General features: G+C 37.0%; 1 protein-coding gene across 5 annotated transcripts in view; it reads right to left on the bottom strand.

The window, feature by feature from the left end:
* Positions 1–2,050: 2,050 nt before the first annotated feature.
* The window catches only part of Ec (ubiquitin specific peptidase echinus), a 62,914-nt gene continuing 45,539 nt past the window's right edge, over positions 2,051–19,425 (bottom strand). For 3 of the 5 annotated variants that reach the window (XM_070304096.1, XM_070304095.1, XM_070304099.1), the window contains 8 exons: positions 11,460–11,594; positions 10,327–10,491; positions 9,001–9,135; positions 8,426–8,695; positions 7,967–8,341; positions 7,438–7,857; positions 6,997–7,297; positions 2,052–6,919 (listed from right to left, as the gene is read on the bottom strand). In XM_070304096.1, coding sequence (XP_070160197.1) covers positions 3,228–6,919; positions 6,997–7,297; positions 7,438–7,857; positions 7,967–8,341; positions 8,426–8,695; positions 9,001–9,135; positions 10,327–10,491; positions 11,460–11,594 — 5,493 coding nt within the window. In that variant the 3' untranslated portion in view covers positions 2,052–3,227. Of the gene's footprint in view, positions 6,920–6,996; positions 7,298–7,437; positions 7,858–7,966; positions 8,342–8,425; positions 8,696–9,000; positions 9,136–10,326; positions 10,492–11,459; positions 11,595–13,376; positions 13,623–19,425 lie in introns of those variants that run through there. The other 2 variants (XM_070304098.1, XM_070304097.1) reach the window with 2 other exon arrangements.

Here is a 19,425-nt window from a genome sequence, read left to right as displayed (position 1 = left end):
ATTATTTATAAATTCTCGAGCAGTCGGAAACTGGCGCTCGCCTTATATTTCAGACATCGACACCCGCCTTTTGTAAGTACACCGATAAACATGTCCCGACGCGAATTCTAGCAGCCGGACATCGGCGCTATATAAATAAATAAATATGTTAAAAAAATGAAAAAAAAAAATGATTATGTATTTCTTTCGCTTCCCTTCCTTGCATATCCTCAGTACAAACCGCGCGCGATCTTAAGGTACGATGCCGTAATGTGTGGGAGAAGGACGGCGCGAGGCGTTCGCATGAGCGCGGGAAAGGGATAGCGTTCGTAAGTCGGTGCGATGAGTATAGCGTTCGTGAGACGGTGAGTATGAGGGAGATAGCGCGAGGCGACCGCATGCACGCGTGTGGGAGAAGGACGGCGCGAGGCGTTCGCATGAGCGCGGGAAAGGGATAGCGTTCGTAAGTCGGTGCGATGAGTATAGCGTTCGTGAGACGGTGAGTATGAGGGAGATAGCGCGAGGCGACCGCATGCACGCGTGTGGGAGAAGGACGGCGCGAGGCGTTCGCATGAGCGCGAGATATGCGCGTGGATGATGATGCGGGATACGCGAAACATCGGCGCTAACCTTATCATTTTTCTACGAAATTCAACAATGCCGCACGTGCAATAATCTTTCTACGAAATTCAACAATGCCGCACGTGCAATAGTGCAGTGTGAGATGATATTTGTTTATATTGTTTATAATAAATTATAGCTGTCGGACATCGACACTCACCCTTTGTAATACACCGCGCTGCGGCGTCGTACCTTCGCGTTCCCTCTTCCCCGCGGACCCCGCGCCTACCGTTCCGCCGCGGTCCCCTCCCCCTCTCCGCGGACCCCGCGCCTACCGTTCCGCCGCGGTCCCTTCCCCCTCTCCGCGGACCCCGCGCCTCCAAAATCCCCCTCCGCCCGCGTGACGTCATGCCCCCTCGCCCGCGCGGTTTCCCCTCGCCCCTCACCCCCCCTCAGAGGACCCGGCTTAGAACCCGCCTATTAACACTACTCGTAATACATAAACAATGTTTCCGCGCGTCAATGTTTACGCCGTCAAGGCCCATGTTATTGTTCTAATTCGCTGCCGAAATATTTTACGTAATATAAAATAGATATGGAAAATATTAAATTATATAAATATTTTAAATTATAAATTAATTATTTATTAAACGATTAATGTATCACGGAACTTATCGTTATATTAATTATTCAATTTTGCGATTCGATCGTTTTACAGCACGTTCTTAATCCAAATTATATTTAGATCGTCGAAAAGTCAAATGAAATAGCATCGCGGAAAAAAATATATTTGACTCTACGTGTTGTTAAGTAATTATTGTCCGTAAAGATCGCAACGAAACGATAATTTATAATTTGTTTTTTTATTACTTTAATTCTTATTTGATTAAACAAATAAATTACGTGAAATACGCTCTTCGAAATTTATTGTCGCGATATATGTAGTTAAATATTATATTCATAAACGTTAATTACTTATTAATGATATTAATAATATCAAATTATTTTCCGATGCCTCTTGCGATTGCGTTTAAAATAAAAATTCGACAAAGCGTCTCGCGTCGAATATATGTCTATTTCGAAAATAATATAAATGATAAATAATTTATAAATTACTACTGTATATTAGTCTGTCCGTCGCCCCCAAACCTCCTTTTTCTTTTTCTTGCTTATCTTTTGCTGTTTCTTGGTGGCACTCTTACTCGCGGAAACAAGCTTGAAATATGAAAAAATTTTGCTAGGACTAATCGCGGATGACGAACTTAATACATAATATAATTAATAGATATTATTTTAATTAACATATAGTAACTGTAATATTTATTAATCGTTAATTATAATAATTAATGATAATAATTAATAATAATTTTTATTACATGATAGTAACAAGATATGTAATTATAAAATTAGAAAACGTATAAAGTTTTATTTCTTTATTTTACTAATAGTTAAAAGAAATTTAGACAAAGTGATATTGTAAGGGAGCTTTATTAATGGATTTTACAATAAAAGTAAAGTATTTTTAAAACAAAATACTCACATACAAAAGGTATAAAATCAGAGATTTGTACATTTAACTAACACTTGGAAAGTGATACAGTGTAACGTGATATATGTTAATACACAATAAGACGCAACTTTGACGATTATTAACGTAAAATAAACTCCACGCATTCTCAGAGATCAAGTTTCATCTGCTACCTATTTAGCTTTTCTCTTGCAATTTGTATATATAGTTCGTATCTTAACGAGATAAGTTTTACATAGCATGGCTAGTATCACAATTCCACAACTATCCACATCTTTTTATCATGAAATACAATTTGCACAAAGAGCATACAAATACAAAGAGTATACAAAAACTGAAAGTACGGTTCGCTCAACTATAAATTATAAAATGAATTATTATATAACTTATAAAATAAAGATATTGGTTTCGCTGGTCTTATTAAAGCATGATATGAAATTCACCTATATACAAATGAGAATAGTGCAGACATGAACGCTATAATATAACAATGTAACGCCTCAATGATGTGACGCCGATATGTGTTCGTTATTGTATATGATATAAACAATATAATGGACGTATTTAAAAACTATGTTAGAGCCGACGGATTATAATAATAATCTTCAACAAGTATTAAAATATATTTAAAATGATATCGATTAAGTACAATCTGTTTCTATATCTCTAATGTAAATTATAAAAATCAATTTATCGAGATAATATTATACATGCGTATAAATAATAGCTGCACGATGAGGGTCTCCGATCGAAAGAATTAATTTTAATATTTATACAATGTGGATAATATATCTATACTTACTTCATCGAAAGTCATCATTTGTAAAATTAATAAGAATTATTATAGTACTATGTGTATTGTATTTAATTTTATTTGTAAATTACCTATAAATTTAATGAGTTGTATATAAGAGATTTTAAACACATTCGAGACATATACATTTCTAATTTTCAGTGAATTCTATTCTTGCGATTGCACGCGAATCATTTAAATTGTGATACAATGCTGCTATAAAAATGTAAACATTTAGTACTTTTGTAAGCGTTAATAATTATTTTTGTCGACGCAGTAATTAATTAATTCACTACAAAGAGGATGACGCTAATATTCCTCCGTCGAAAAACATTCAGTTTTTAATACAAATTAATGAGAAACGATTCAAGTGGTTTTATTAGCCGGTCGGAAACGAGACATGTAAAAGTCACAGTCTGTGCAATAAAGCGTTGGCTCAAGCACATTTCTCTTCCGACAAAGATTGCAGGGTGTCACGCATGCTCTTACGGTGGTCGTTGGCGCTTGTAAAGAAGATTGTGTTACCATCGGTTGCGATACCATCGGAACGACTTTCGCGGTAGACATTGCAAAATGCATCTGTTTTGAAAGCGGAGGATGTTGATAGGCCGGATACTTTACATTCGGCTGTATCTGACCGTTCTGCAGAGTCTTAGGGTACGTCTGATTAGGCATCACGGAATTTTGTTGTTGATCTATTTTCTGAGGTACTAATTGTCGCTGATAATTGTCGTGTCTCTGCTGATAATTTTGCGTATTTTGTTGCAATTGATGCTGATAAAACGCGGGTGAATTAGACGACGTTTGATACTGTGGTAATGGTTGACCCGTTCTATTCTGCGGAAGAACAGCTTGATAGGGATGACCCTGATAGGAACTTTGAGAGTATTGACTTTGATACGGGCTCGGTGATTGATTAGGCGGATATGAAAACTGCTGCTGTGAATGTTGAACGGTTATCGGACTGGCGTTGTGAGACGAGATCCTTTGATTCATCGTATTCTGCTGCAATTGAACACTCGCCTGCTTGTTTATCTGATTATGCTGCTGCTCCAACTGATAATACGTTCCGTAACCGTTTTTCTGAGATAATACTTTCGTCTGCTGCATACTATTTTGTATGTACTGTCCATGTATTTGCGTGGGATAAGGACTGGCTGGCTTCTGGGTTTGAGATAAAGGAATCGCTTGAGTTCTCGGATGGGATGCTTGGGTCTGCGGATACATCGACTGTAGATATTGCGTGTACGCATTCTGTGTGTGTCTGATATGTTGTTGCGGTGAATAAGATGTGGAAGTTTTCGAGGTATTCGCAGGGATACCAGCATATGTTTCTCTACAATCGACGACGTCTTTGCCTTCATTCCCACAAGATTTCTTATCTGTTAGCAATCCGGTGGAATCGCTTGAGTTCTGTCGCCCAAACGTTGGTTTAATGGTATCTGGAATTGGATTAACGCTTCTCAACTGATCCTGAAAAGGTGTCGCCGGCATGCTATCAGCTTCGCTCTTTAAAGGAAGAGTCTGTTGTTGGAATTTTGCAACTGTATTTTCACGATTCGTCTCCGCTTCCTGAAGACTTCTGATTTCTCGCAGAACCTGAGCAGTTTCAGGTTTATTCATCGCAGAACGTAAAACTCTCTCCAAAATAGGATTAGGTATATACGAATCCTTTTCATCGTCCTCTGCTGTTGCAACAAGAACCACTTGGTCACAGAATGATACGCTTTTCTTCTTCCCTATCCGTCGTTTCACCTTCCTCGGGGCAATGTCCTCCTCGCTTGGCAGTATCGTTGTGTTCTGTATGGTGTTCTGCATCGCCACTTCGCTGATATCGTCATCCGGGCAATCAATGGGCAAACCATTTTCGTGCGGCAGTGTCAAGGACATGGATAATATCGCGGCATTTAATTCGCTCTGTTGAACATTAGAATTGTTCGATGGCATTGGATCAAAAGTATTCTGGCTCAATTGCGAATCAAAATTGGATTTCAAAACAGCCTGAGAGCTTGAAGTCTCCGTCTTCGTAAAGACTATGGAATTTTCGGAGGATAATTTGTTAACTTTTGTTCCCTCCATCGATGTATCTTGACACATATTCGATATTAGCATTGGAGAAACACAATTTACATTCTGCTTCGATTGAGGTTTCATATCTGCTTCTGATTTCGCTATCGGTTGCAGCTTAATCTGTTCAAACCTAGCAGCCATGTCTTTCACCGAAGAAACGACTTTCGGGCAATCCGTAACATCACGACCTTGATCATATACCTGTCCGAGATTGTTCATCATCAAATCGCTGGTTCTCCTAGCGATAGTCGGTCCTTGAACTGTTGGCATCGATGGAGTCCTCACTTTTGGAATGTCTTGATTTAAAGATCCTTGTCTCTTCATTTTTCTCTCTGCCTGTTTAGCTTGCAATTCTCTCAACCACGTTTCACTCGATGACTTTTCTTCGTCTTCGTGCTCCTCCGGTCGTTTCTCTTCACTTGGACCGTCAGTCAAGATTTGCTCTCTCTTGCTTTGTAATTGCGCTAACAAGCTAGTAATTTGTTGTGCTTCATATTGTTGCACACGTTGTTGCAATTGCACGGAAATTTGATGCTGTTGAGTCTCTTGAAGATGAATCGGTTCATCAATTGGTGAAGGTGGCGGCGGGAAATCCTCACTAGTTTGTCTCGAATGCGACACTGAATGTATTGATGGATATGGCGGTGGTGGGAAATCTTCGCTCGGTTGCCGCGAATGCGAGATATTACTGTTTTCAAAATAGGAAGGCAAAGAATCCGGCTGAAACTGTTGCTTAACAGGACTCTGCTCATTGTGCACGTCCGCACGAGTAACGACAAAAGTCGGTTCATAAAGTATGCCATTAGCATATTGCACAACGTCATCCTGGATTCTAGGCTTATTATTATAGTTTATTTGGCATGTCCCGGAAATATTATTGCTCTGTTCATTATAAGATGGTATAAACGGAAGAGAATGAGATTCCGAGGAGTAATCGGCATAGTCTGAGTTTCTGTTCGCCACATTCGATGAGTTGCTCGTATTTATGTGATTCCAATAAGCACTGTTCTGATCTTGCGACGAATTTGGCGCGCATCTACTATCCGGCAAAGGATATACCATTTTGTCAGATTGTTGCTCGTTGTGCATTTCGCTCGAACATTTAGATTTACTAAGCTGAGAAGTGGTTCTAAGCGGAGGAGGTGGAGGCACTTTTGCAACATGTAACACTTTGCCGGCGTTGCCATGGAAACTCTTTCTCATCAGACGACTTCTCTCAAGATTCGGATTGCTGGTGTTTCCAGATCCGCCGTTTCCGGCAAACTCCAGATGCCCCTCTGATAAGTAGCCGCTCAATGATTGGCTTACATCGTTGCCTTTCAAACCAACGTTGGAATCATCCAATGATTGTTTTGGTAAAATATTAGAAGATCCTTCCGGGTTCACGTTTGTCTGACCATCCTGTCCTTCTCGTAAATCCGGCATACTCCTGTTTTTCCTCTTGATCAAACCGCCCATGAGCAATTTTCTGCGTATCTTATGCTGCTTCTTGCCTTGTTTCTGTTCTACTGCAGCTGTGTTGTTAAGCTGCGTACTTCTAATCGTAGTTGTTTCGGTAATTTCCTTCGGTTTCTCAATTTTCACTCCTTTTGGAGACGGTGATAATCGAGACGGTGCTATTGAAAAATCTTTTGATATGTTCTTATTTCTCTCCTCGCTTCTCGCTCGTTTCTTGTCCTTCTTATCATCGTCACAGCGCTTCGTACGACTAAACAAACCAGTCCTTTGTGTTGGACGATCGTAAAGCATGTATTCCTCATCTTCGATAACATTCACTGCCGTCGCCTTACTACGTAGAGTCTTCTTTTTCGGTAAAGTAGCATATATCTCGATACTCTTCGTGGTAGGTTTATCCACCATCGCTGGAGTGTTTACTAGAAGCTCCCGACTATTTTGTCGAGAATGATTACCTTTGTCTCGCGAGCTTTGCCTCGAATGCTGGCTTGATTTACTGTTTTCTCGAGAATGTCTTCCTTCAGACACTCCTTCTGAAAAAAATACAATATTAAATATTTCTAATCTGCATGTCTCGATAGAATAATCAATTAATATCTTGATTTCTTACCTTCTTTGTCGCCATTAACGGTCACTTGTTCTTGTAGCATTCTCCTGTGCAAACTTCTTGTTCTCATGACGCAAGTATTATGTTTCATTCTTGCTATCGTAATTGTATGAGGATTATTATACGGTGCGTCCATCGCGGCTCTGGCTTTACTGCTAGCCGCATTGCACAATGCCACGGCCGTGTTAAGATCGCCAGCATCTTCGGCGGCACGGGATTTATCCAGCAATGCGTCTGTTTCCTTACACAATCGTTCGCAATCATCGCCGGAAGAAGGTTGATAACCTTCTGGTATTTGAGCAAGCTACAAGGAATATTTAAGTTAATAAATGCGCATAGATACCTTGAAAATTAAAATTTTTGATATTTGAAATCTTGTACACACATATTCTCTGTTTCTCTCAAATCATTATTGTTTTCAATTTTGTTGAAACGGAAATTTACCTGTAAATTATGCTTTAGTCCCTGCTGAAGTGGAAGACTGTCCGTAGAGGATAAAGAATACGAATCGTAACCGGCATCGTAATGACCGCTGCTGCTACTTGAGAGTTCTCCAGATTTGATAGGACTTTTAGGTACGTTTGAATTTCTTTGCATTTTATTAACGATATACAAATACGTATTGTCCATCGTGGTCGACGAACTCGATGACGCGCTGTTTCGATCACCAGACCAATTGCCGGAATCTCGTCTTCGAGGTATGTTCATATGGTCAGGGATACTGATACCATCTTGCGGAGCTGATCCCACACTTAAACTACGTGTCAATTGCATCTGCTGTTTCTTCTGTTGTTGCATTACGTTTTCCACGGCGCGACGACTAATATATTTCGACTCTATATCGCCGTCAACCGCATCCACGCCCTGGGCAATATTAATTTGAAGTCAGTAAATTAAAGTTCATAAATATATTTTTCAAAAAATGAATTTATAAAAAATTATTAGAGTAAATACTTATATTATTACAACGTACCTGGTTGTTAAATATATTATTCTGGATATCTGTGAGATTCTGGTAATCACTATAAATGCTTCGTTGAGTGTAAAGATGAGGCGGACTGTCGGGATTGGGAGTGATGGCACGTCTGGCAGTGCTGTTGATGGATGGCTTTTCAGGACTAGGTGTAATCGAACGACGAACGTTATTCTTTGGAGATGTCTTTAAACCATTATTATTCGGGAAAGGAATAACAGTCTTTGGAGCGTTCTCAGTATTAACCGGAGTACCAGCGGGCGTCGCATACAGGAGTAGTAAAGGTTGATAGCGACCTCTCCTACATTTTTCCACGACTTGCTCCCACCGAGGTCCAATCTCTTTGACAGTTGCATCATCGAAATATATCCATACCTGAAAATTTATCAACTCATATTATAAATTGCCATAATTAAAATCACTGATTATAATGCAAACGTAAAATTAAATAACACTTACCTTTAATTTTGTGTGGAAGAAGAAGGTAGAATAATGTTTCCCGTAATAGGTAACCACTCCTACGAGATTATGCACGGTAGAGGCACCCCATCGAGAGTCTACCACACTATGGAAGACATCACTAAGCCGAAGGGACGTGCCCACTGTCGCGAAGACATCCATGATATGCTCCAACGACGGTCGTTCACTGTCCCAGACGACACCGACAGAGACTATTTCCGGCCGATTCATTAGAGTCCGACATATTTGAATTTTTGCACCGCAAGAACTCTGAAGAAAAGAAATAAAAGAAAATATAACTCAGTAATAGTTCTAAAATTACGTGCACATTTTGTTCGGCTTGCCTTTATTCTTGAGAGAAAGTTTTAGAATTATCATCAAATACAAATTCGTAGAAAGAGTATATTCATAAAGATCGTGTTCAAATGAGTCAGTGGCCGTAATCTTAATTAAAATCCAACGTTATGAGTGGACTATCATAAAATTGATGACAAAATGTAATATGCAGAATAGAAACGCGTTAGTCACAATTCGACCAAGCATTTCGTAAAATGTATTCGTTTAGCCTTGCTTACCGGACAATCCCGGATGTCACCCATCCCGCCAGCTCTTCGGAGAAGTTGTCCAAAAAGATCTGGACTATTCTTAGAATTCAGCGATGTTTGATGAGCCTGAGATGTTAACGCTGATGCAGACACATAATGAACCATCTGCAAATAGAATTTTTTTTTTTTTTTTTTTTTTTTTTTTTTTTTCATTTAATAATTCTAAACTTTTCAAAAAATTCACTGCCGATATACTGAATAATATTTTGCTCAATAAATAACAGCAACTAGTTTCATGCTTTTACGGTTCGCTAGTCAACGATGCCCAATATCATATTAAGAGAAATCAACTTCACCCACGAGATACTGAGAGCACTATATATATAATATTATGCTGGTCCGCTTCCGTTGTGCAACACAAATAGTTAAAATGACAACAAGAAAAGATTGATATTACAGTATCGATAAAAGAACGAATAAAATTACAAACGCTGAATATATATGATTATTAAACTACATTGTAAAGCATAATACTTTTATATATCATACTTTCGATTCTACTTAGTTACAAAAAAAAGAAAGAAAAAAAAACAAAAAAAACATTACGAAGATATTTACATTTAATAAAGAACATCTTCTCCCTTTGTTTCTTTATTAATATTAATAGTTATATAATTGCTATATAATAGCAAAATTACAAAATAGAATTGTAGCGGTTAAAAACAATAATTTTCAAGAAGAGACACAAATTTATAAATGTTTATTCTTATAAATGTAAATCTGTTTACGAAATAGAAATGTTTATAAGAAATGTATGAATGTTTATAAGAAATGTTTATGAGAGAAAAAAATATCAAAAACTATATATATATGTCTTAGGTAAATCTATATGCGAATACGTGAAGAAATGATATGAGTAAAAAGTGGAAAGATCACTAAGGTACAATCAAAGTGTGAAATTTAGCATGTCATCTCGGAAACGAAGATGACATTTCCAATCCTTTCTCATATATCTTCCTCAAAACCATTGTACCTAAGAAAATGCACAGAGAAAAGATAAATCTACATCTCTACATGCTTGTATAAAAGTTATATATATATATATATATATACAACTTTTATATATATGTATAATAAACTTGCACAGAAAATATAACAAATAATAAATTATTCATATAAATTGTTTATGTAATAAAAACCATTTATATTATATAATAAGAGTTATAAAATGCGTCATGCAAACATTTTTCAAATACAATTTTTCTTTTGGCCGTTTTTCCATATACATAATAATGTAGCATGGATGTAGAAAAGCATTAAGTTAACCATCTGTGTAATGTTAATAATAACACGAACCTGTGTAAAAGGCAGTGGCTCTGACGTCGCACCGCAAGCTCCACAGACGCTTTGCTCGACAAGCGTCATGGCAAACTTTTGATGTGGCACACAATGTCTCGCGCTGCACATATCTTCAGCCTCGCCGCTTGCAATGTGGAGATGTATACGTAAGAGAATGTTTTCCTAAAATTGAGAACTGTACATTAGCGAGCGCGCATTCCTTCGTTTTTTTTTTATTTCTATCGCAACACGTAGCCGCACTTGTAAGGCCAAGTTAAAGGGATATATTTATTTCCATTATTTGTGTGTAATTCCAGAAAATAAACTATGCTACTTCAACAAAAAAATTAATGATTGTCATCTATTAATTTAACTTACTGTGTAATGATAAAAATACGCCAGCTAAACCTCACTATTGCTTAGTTTGATAAGAATCTTACATACAAGAATATTCACAACAATGGTGTGAGGCCACGATTATATTACTGTCCTTGCATCTATTGTGCGCATTTTCGCTGTGTAAGTACCAAGTTGCATTGGTATTATTCAAACCGACTAGTATTGACATACATACGGACATACTAGCGTCCAACGTGACCGTTGAGTAAACGAGAAAGTAATATAGCAGTGGTACTGGCAAGACTCAGTTAAGATCATTATTGCTAGTCCAATCTTGTCCATAACGAGGCACCATTAGCAACATTCAATCAACTTCGAAATATTCAATAACCAAAATAACGACTTTCTCCCCCTTCTAGAGCAAGAAGAAATCGATTTCTCTGAGATCGATTTGATTTAATTCGATTATATTTGACGGCTAGAACTTTATATCTATCTATGCCATCGAAACTTTTGCATTATTAGCAAGAAAGTTCAATCTCTCTTCTTATTCTGACGGAATATATTTATATAAATTTTTCTTAATTGCAAATGTATTATAGATTTATACTTCGCGTCTCTTGCAGTGTCTCATTTGAAAATTTATTTCAGCGATCTATCGAGAACGCGATTTATCGAAGATAATAAATGAAAAGTTCGTTTCAACTTTAGCGCGTTCAAGTCTGACCGTTTGGTAATTGACGGATTGCATTATGCATATCGATATCTCGATTTAATCAGGCATGTGAAACAACAGAAATGTTGGTACTTACGAAACATTCCGCCGCGTCGTCCATGAAACCCAACTGAAATCTCTGCTGATCGAGAAAACTCTCGGCCAGCGCGCGACGCAATGTGTCGGGCGGCAGAGCGCTCTCTTGCGAAAACTGCAGCTGCGAGAACAGGTCCTGAAACGAGACAATGTGACGAGGATTTAATGCGGGAGTCATCAAAGAAGATTTCTTGCCGCCGAGTCTCGCGAACGTCAAGAATGCGCCGACGAGAATCGTTGCGAAATATAAATACACTGACATAAGTAAACGAATATTTTATTATACAAATATGTATGCAGTTTTATTTCTTTATGTATATAAGAAACTTATTATATAATTAATATTTAATAGAATGCTTTTTAACTCAAATAAAAATTTAAAGTTTCATATAGATGGATGTGTCTTCCTTTACACGCGTCTATTTATCTCTGCCAATTTAATATAAGTATATTGCTCTACAAGTATCTATAGATATCAATAAAGCAAATCAACAGATGAAATAAATTTTATGATGCAAATGTAACCGTAATAAATACAATTTTTTACAAATATTTTCTAAATAAATAAAAGCGAGAAAAGAGAGAGAGATCAATTTAAATTTTCTTGTGCGGAGTTACGTGAGTCCTTACGTTATCGCCGATAAAACCGTTGGTTCTGTGATAAAATCGCATGTAACGCTAAACCTACCGCATTGCTCTGCTTCTTTCGTTTCCCTAATCAACATATCCACGAGATAATTGGACGCTGCAGGTAATTCCGCGCAAGCAATTGTGCAACGAGAGGAGACGAGTAAAGGCCTGGATACATCGACCACACGACGTCACCTCGAGTTTTGCGTCGCCGTATACCATCATGGTGCATGGCAGAGGTCAAATAGAAATGCTAGGCGGACCGGTCGTAATTTGCGATCTATCAGCAGCAACCGGGCTTTAACAGGTTTCGTAACTAGCCCTCACGCTATTGATGAACGATAGTTACATGTATAGAAAGTCGGCGCATCATAGATGTTTGTTTAACTCAGTATTTCGACAAAAATAACGAACGTGAAAGAAAAATGAAGCGGAACAGTTCGTCACGGAAATGACGATACGATGAGTTACAGATCTGTTTTTATAACTCGCGAAAAAATCTGATAGATATGTTACATGATGAATGAAACGAACAGAATGATAGAGAATAACATAAGACAGTTTCAATTTCTATAATGGTGTTTGAATGATTCAGTCGGAATTCGTATCAGTCATGCTGTTGTGTTAGATCTGAGGCGGCAAGCTAGTACACTATGTCAATTCGCGTCCGCAGTGAAATTCTTCAATGAAAGTTACTGCATATCGTGTACTGGTAACGATGACGGTAGTGACAGATGTGTTACGTGCCCCGGTCGACGTAAAAGCGATTATACGTAGTAACGGCACGTCTCGCATGTATATCGGGAAGAGAAGGATACCGCACCTGTTCGAGACAGCTTTGACGCCCAATAAAGAAGAAACCGACCGGTTTTAGTGTACGCGTCAGAAATTGCGTTAGATCGAGTGAGATCGTGGAATGAAAGCGAACGGTTTCATCGGTCATTAATTCTAGTTATAAGCTTTTCGAAATATATCTATATAAAAAAAATGATGGTTGAAAAAATAGCGAATAGCTTTCAATATCATTAATATTTTATGCGCTTCTTATAAAAGAGAGAGTAAATTATAATTACTCACGCGTATTGAAATCTTCGCATGATCAAACATTCTCAAGCTACGGTACATAATAATTTAAGAGAAATTATACGATGGTGTGGATTGTCTTAAGAAATCTTGTCTTATACCGGCTTAACGATTCATATTCATTATCAGTGATTTATTATAACTAGATTAATTAGAGTTACTTTTATTATTAAAATTTATTATTGAAGAAGTCGACAAAGCGTACTTTTTTCAAATCACTCAGCTCGATATTGCATAATGAGTCTTCTCTCTCCATACCGCTATCTTCGCCTTCCTCTTCTTTCTTAACTTCAGTTTCAACTCTCGTCTCATCGTCTTTTACTTCCCGATGAGATCCGGGTAACGTCGGCGTCGTCGACGCGGACGTCGTTGCCGACGCATTCTGACGAACTTTTATCCACTTCAACATTTTTTCATTTTATACATTCAAAGTTACACACAGGCATTCAACTTCGTCGTCTTCTCTATAGTAAATTCGTATTGCATAGATTTTATGAATCCGTTCGAACGCGCCAAAATCGAAACGATAACATCGTGCAAGATGAAATATCCTTCAGAGCAGGTTAAAGACAAATACAAACTCCCACTCAGCAGAAAATTCTTTGTGATTCTTGGCACGATAGCGTTGTTTGCAGTGTCTACACGCGACACATTACACATCAGTCTGATAATATCCCTTGCTTGGTTACACTTGCTGTTACTTTACATTATACTTTCCCTTGTACTTAGTCTCTTCCTTCTTCGATCTTCCTTCCTTTTAGGCAACAATATATATATATATATAGTTGTTATCTCTTCTGTTTGCCATCTCGAGAGGTTTAGTATTCCTTACGAGCTGCGATAATTGCGTAGTAAATACGTGATAAAATTAGAGACAATGACCGCTTTTAGTGTTCAACCCTCTCTATACTTTATTGAAATATTATTTGTTTCTCTTTTTTATTTTTAAGCATAGATTTCTGGACGATGTGATAAATATTATAAACGTTATTCTATGATTTGAGATTTTACGTAATAATCTTGTAAGTGCAATTGCAGAAGATCAGATAAACAAGAGAGCGTTTAAGAACACGATACGGCGAAGAAGAGAGATGCGAAGGTTGACGATGAGCAAGCAGTTATATCTTAAGCGAGAGTCAGACAGATGCTTCTAAAGAATTATATGCAGCAATTGCATGCCGGATATGCTGGTTGGTAGAAACCGTTGCCAGATGTATCGAAACACTTGTTTAACCGGTAAAACCATCTTTTAATTTCGCAAACTTAGCGTTATTGTGATAAGCTCGCAATTCTTTTATTCACGACTCGAAGAATCCTCAGCGATTCTATAAATAATATTGTTAAAGGGCTCGTCCTCGTTCGCCAGAGAGCAACCCGAGAAGATTTTCCATTGGGAGAATTCAAAGCGATCATACGATGAAGAACTTGCTTGGAAAAATTTCTCTTCAAGTTTCGCTGGATATTTATAAAGATTATGTTAGAATTCCTCTACACGAATAAAATTGCTTCTCTGGATATTAACGATTAAATTGAATATTGGCATAAAGTCATCTTGTTCCATCTCGATGTACCACGTGCTTCTTTCGTTCCATTGCATTAACTTCTCAACGAGAAGCAACTTTCTTCTATCATAAATGCTCACTGCTCCACATCTTTATCCCTTAACATTCAATGAAGATCATATGCACTATCCACTATTTAATTACACAAGACTTATGCACAGAAAAGATGATATATCATTACGGAACAAAATTACGTCGCAAGTTTTTTTTTTTTCCTGGCTAACAGCTTTCGCTCCAGTTCCGGATCATGGAGAAGCGCGAGGATGGAAACGTTTTCCTGCGCATAGCTTCGCAACTTGAACAACACGATCGCGCGGTGAAACGTGGAGAAAGACCACAGAACTACCTGCCTGCACGCGGTGCCGTGCACCCGTACCTGAAGCCAGCGACTCACGGTGTACTGGCGAATAACTCCCACCCTCTTTCCTGGTTCTTCTCGTCTTTCTCTTCTCTCTAAGAGACCATACGGTGTCCCCTTTCTCTCTCCATCCCACCTTCTGATAGATCCAAGGAGCCAATGACGTCACCCGTTTAGCTATCTTACGTTCACCTACCTACCTGAACGACCAGCAGCCCAATCAGGGCTGTAACTCCTTGAAACGATCCGTACGGACGACTCGTTTTTCCGGAAAAAAGATAAACCGGATGATAAATCGTCCAATCCGTCGTCCTTCCATGAAAATTCGCATTTATTTATTGTCTGCTATTGGAAAAAATCACCACTACGCGGTAATTTGTTATAATGCGATGTATTTTTAAGTTAATTTTTTTGTGCAACTTATCTTGATGTTGTGACGTTTCACAATTATTACATAAAGCATAATAAAAATTCGAAATAATATTTTAAATCGATATTTCTCTCTCTCTCTCTCTCTCTCTCTCTCTCTCTCTCTCTCTCTCTCTCTCTTCCATTAGAAATCTAAAACATTGATGTTTCCATATGTAATTACGATTACTCATCCAAGTCGAACTGTCAAATTTAACGTCCCTCGTAGGCGACCAACATTCGTATTCCATTCCTGATATTCATCTAGCGGAGTTACGAGAGTCCTGAGGAACGACTACATTTGGTCGTATAAATATACGTACAGATTATTAATAAGTTGTAAAGAAAACATGATGTAACACATCGCGCCATATAAGAAACAAATACCACTTCGCTATCGTGTACATTCTCATTGATATAAGCAATATACACACATAAGATTTGACGACGAAATAGTGAAATATGACGAGTATAAATTGAATCGTGAATAATACGCTTGAATTCGAACTGAAACCAGGGTACTTTATTTAATTATTACTTGTAAAATTGTGGCGAGTTAATGCCCCACAGTATCGAGCAGAAAATTACGTCGATTAAATCTTGACGGTATTATTTAATCAAGAAGCGTAGGCACTTGTAGCGTAAGTGAAGTAGCCATTTACGTAGGCTTAGAACATTTCTTCCTTCGTTTGCGAGACGGAATGCAGATTTATTAAAGTTTAGTTTGTAAAGCGCTCGACTTTGAACGAGTATTTAAATGGTAACGATAATCTGCTTGTGCTTTCGATATGTTACTGTGTAAAAAGATTCAGCAGTCGAATTAAATTTCCTTAATGATTTCTTGGAGAAAGTATCTTGATCTTATTAATTTAGATAATAAGAAGCAAAACAAAAAAAAAGAATGTTATTAAATATAAAATATAACATTAAATGAAAGTTAAAGGAAAGTATACTGAGTCGCTGCTGAAGATTCCAGAACATAAGAATTCAAAGAAATTATTGGCATCAACCATAAATGATTCTATAATAGCGGGAAATTGTCTCAGATGTCCGTAACTAAAGTAGTAAATCTATATAATATGTGCGACAAATTATCGCAACATTTGTCGCGGAGTTAAAAAAGTTACAGATTGCGCCTTCAACAAGATTTATTAGATGTACCTTAAATGTAACGATTTGCGCTCTTTACTCAATATTATTTGTAAAATATTATGAATTGATTTCTCACACATACAGAGTATTAAACAGGAAATTACATCGATTTTTTTAGGTGTTGTTTAGCAAATGATTTGAATTGATGGTTCTCAAAATTATATATACAGTCAACATTCATCATTACCATCTAACTAACTGTATTTAGAACACGAAAGCAAAGATGTAAAAATTATACTTGTAAGCACTGCTGAGATATGATCTGTGCTATTAGAGACACTATACGATTCATATCACACAGTTGCATCGAAATTAAATTTCATAATGCTAGACTTGTATAAACTTTGAACATTTTTCCTGCTCTTTAAGAATTGTAGATAAGTAGACAGGAAATACGTTATGGAGAAATATCGTCGCATCAATAATCATAAAGGTAAATTACATTGTTTGCACAACATTAGAAATTCTGTTCCCTTCCTGGATTATCTGAAGCAACGTAACTTGGATCGGCCGCTGATAAGGAAAAGTGTCGAGGGTATTTATATAAATTAAGATAGAAACAAAAACATAATTAATAAAAATTGCAAAATTTTGTCGGAAAATACATTGTTAATATGCGCATTGTTTAAAAATTAATGCGCAAGGAGAAGGATTATGCCACGTGGCTAAGGAATCTCGTAACATTAAAGAATTCACGCCCCCTCGCCCAAAATACGTTGATGATGAATCATCTTAGGCATTCCATTAGGGTTAAATTCCTTGTTCAATATAGATGCTGATCTTCGAATGAGTATGCAAGAACGTAATCTTTTTATTTAAAAATCTTCTTCTTTGCCTATATAATAATTTTGATTAAAGAGATAATTAGAAATTAATTTTAAAAATTCAAGATTTTAGTTTCATCGACTTACTTCTGTTTTATTATTAATTTCCAAATATATTAGTAATCGTGAAATTTATTTACAAACAAATTTATTTTCCTATACAGGTTGTAGAAATAATTATCGAGAAATTTTAGGCATTTCAATAAGATAAAAGATTGTCTAAATGCCTTTTGAAAAGATGTCACAACGCTTATTTCGAAAAGTGTTCTGCATGATACCTTGAGAAACTGTTCCGTGGCGATAAGCATGTAACAGGTAGATTTTCTATGATATATAATAATTACTAGTGCGTAGAGTTAGACTGTGTTTTATGTAAGATATACTAAGGATAGATCCTAAAAGTTACCTACGTAAAAGCCCTTGGTATGTCCCAGACATTAAGATACAAGCCCGCTCAACAAAACTATCTCAAGTACTAAATTTTCTCTTTATCCTAAATATATGTATATAATATAATTATTCCAAATTGAAATGTATTATATAACGCAAATAAAAAATTCACTGACAAATAATAGTCAACGGTATTTACATTCGATGCAAAGTTCAGAAAAACAAAATAACACTCTGAAAATATTATTTATCATTATTTACATCACACGATTATCATTAAACGAGTTATCATAAATTGCATAATGCTTATGTCAAAATTGTCAAGTGCTGTAACGAGCGAGAAAATGAGCTTTAGTGTTAGTTTCAAATCGCGGTAATTTTGGACGAAATTGCACCGCTTGAAAGACGAATCTGGTAACACGTGGCGTACTCCAACCAGTGATTGTTGTTGCGAATCGTGCCCGGTATCCTATGCCTCGAGCAATTATCTCTCAAGATTACTAATTAACCTCGTGAGATCGGTGAGTAACTTGTATTTCCATCTACTTCTCGAGTTGCCTCGAATATGCGATATTACCGAATACCGTCTACATGGTTCGTAGCTCGCTCCTTCTGCTGATGGACGAGATTGCTGACCTTCCATGATAAAAGCAGACAATGTCTACCACGATGGACCGATGCAACGGTTATCCTGCGGCGTTTTTCGCCAATTGTCGACGAAAATGGAGAGAATATCATTGGCAAAAAATCCGTGAAGCATAGATACCGTTAAAATGGTTAGTTATATCTCGACGTGATCGCATAGAACGCGACAGAGAAAATGATACAATAGCAAATAAAATCAAGATTTCTATTTTCGATCTGTGCAACACTAGAGAAAGAAAGCAATTAAATCTATGCTATATACTAGAAATATACAATGAGCTTTATTAATGTCTTCCCGTTTAAGTATATCTATATTAATGGCATTGCATACAGTTATTCATTAAAAAATATTAATAACGCCTATTGCACTGTCGCAACGTTTATTAAGAATATTTCACATACATTTAGAGAGAGAAAGAGAGAAAGAGAGAGAGAGAGAGAGAGAGAGAGAGAGAGAGAGAGAGAGAGAGAGAGTATATTAAATATTAATTTAAATGTGGTTATAAAAGTTGAATAATGCAACAAAATTAGTAGGAAAGTTATAGTAAACAATGAACAGACTAATGCAAACTTAACTTCTTTGTTGTAAATATTGCTCGAGTAAATTATTTGGTTGCATCGTGGATTCAGTATAAATAACTCAGCACGAAGAGAATAAAGCTATTCTCACGTAAGCACGCGTTGAATAGAAAATAATTAGCTTTGTCTTTTCCTCACGAGTAAAACATCAGGATATTTTATCACATCCCATTTTCACTGTTGCTGTGAGATTATTTCCAGATGATTTTCTCGTTAAATTTCATACAGCGTAAAACTTATCCGAAAAAGGTATTCAGTTTTCTTTTTTTGTGCGAAAATTATTCAAGGTATCTGTTTCCCTTTGTTAGGATGCAAAGTCGCAAGAACTCATCGATA

Source organism: Polyergus mexicanus, unplaced genomic scaffold (assembly GCF_030449975.1).
Source record: "Polyergus mexicanus isolate NDT 795.1 unplaced genomic scaffold, iyPolMexi1.0 SCAF_11, whole genome shotgun sequence".
Lineage (NCBI taxonomy): Eukaryota > Metazoa > Arthropoda > Insecta > Hymenoptera > Formicidae > Polyergus > Polyergus mexicanus.
This window is presented reverse-complemented; position numbering and strand designations above follow the sequence as displayed.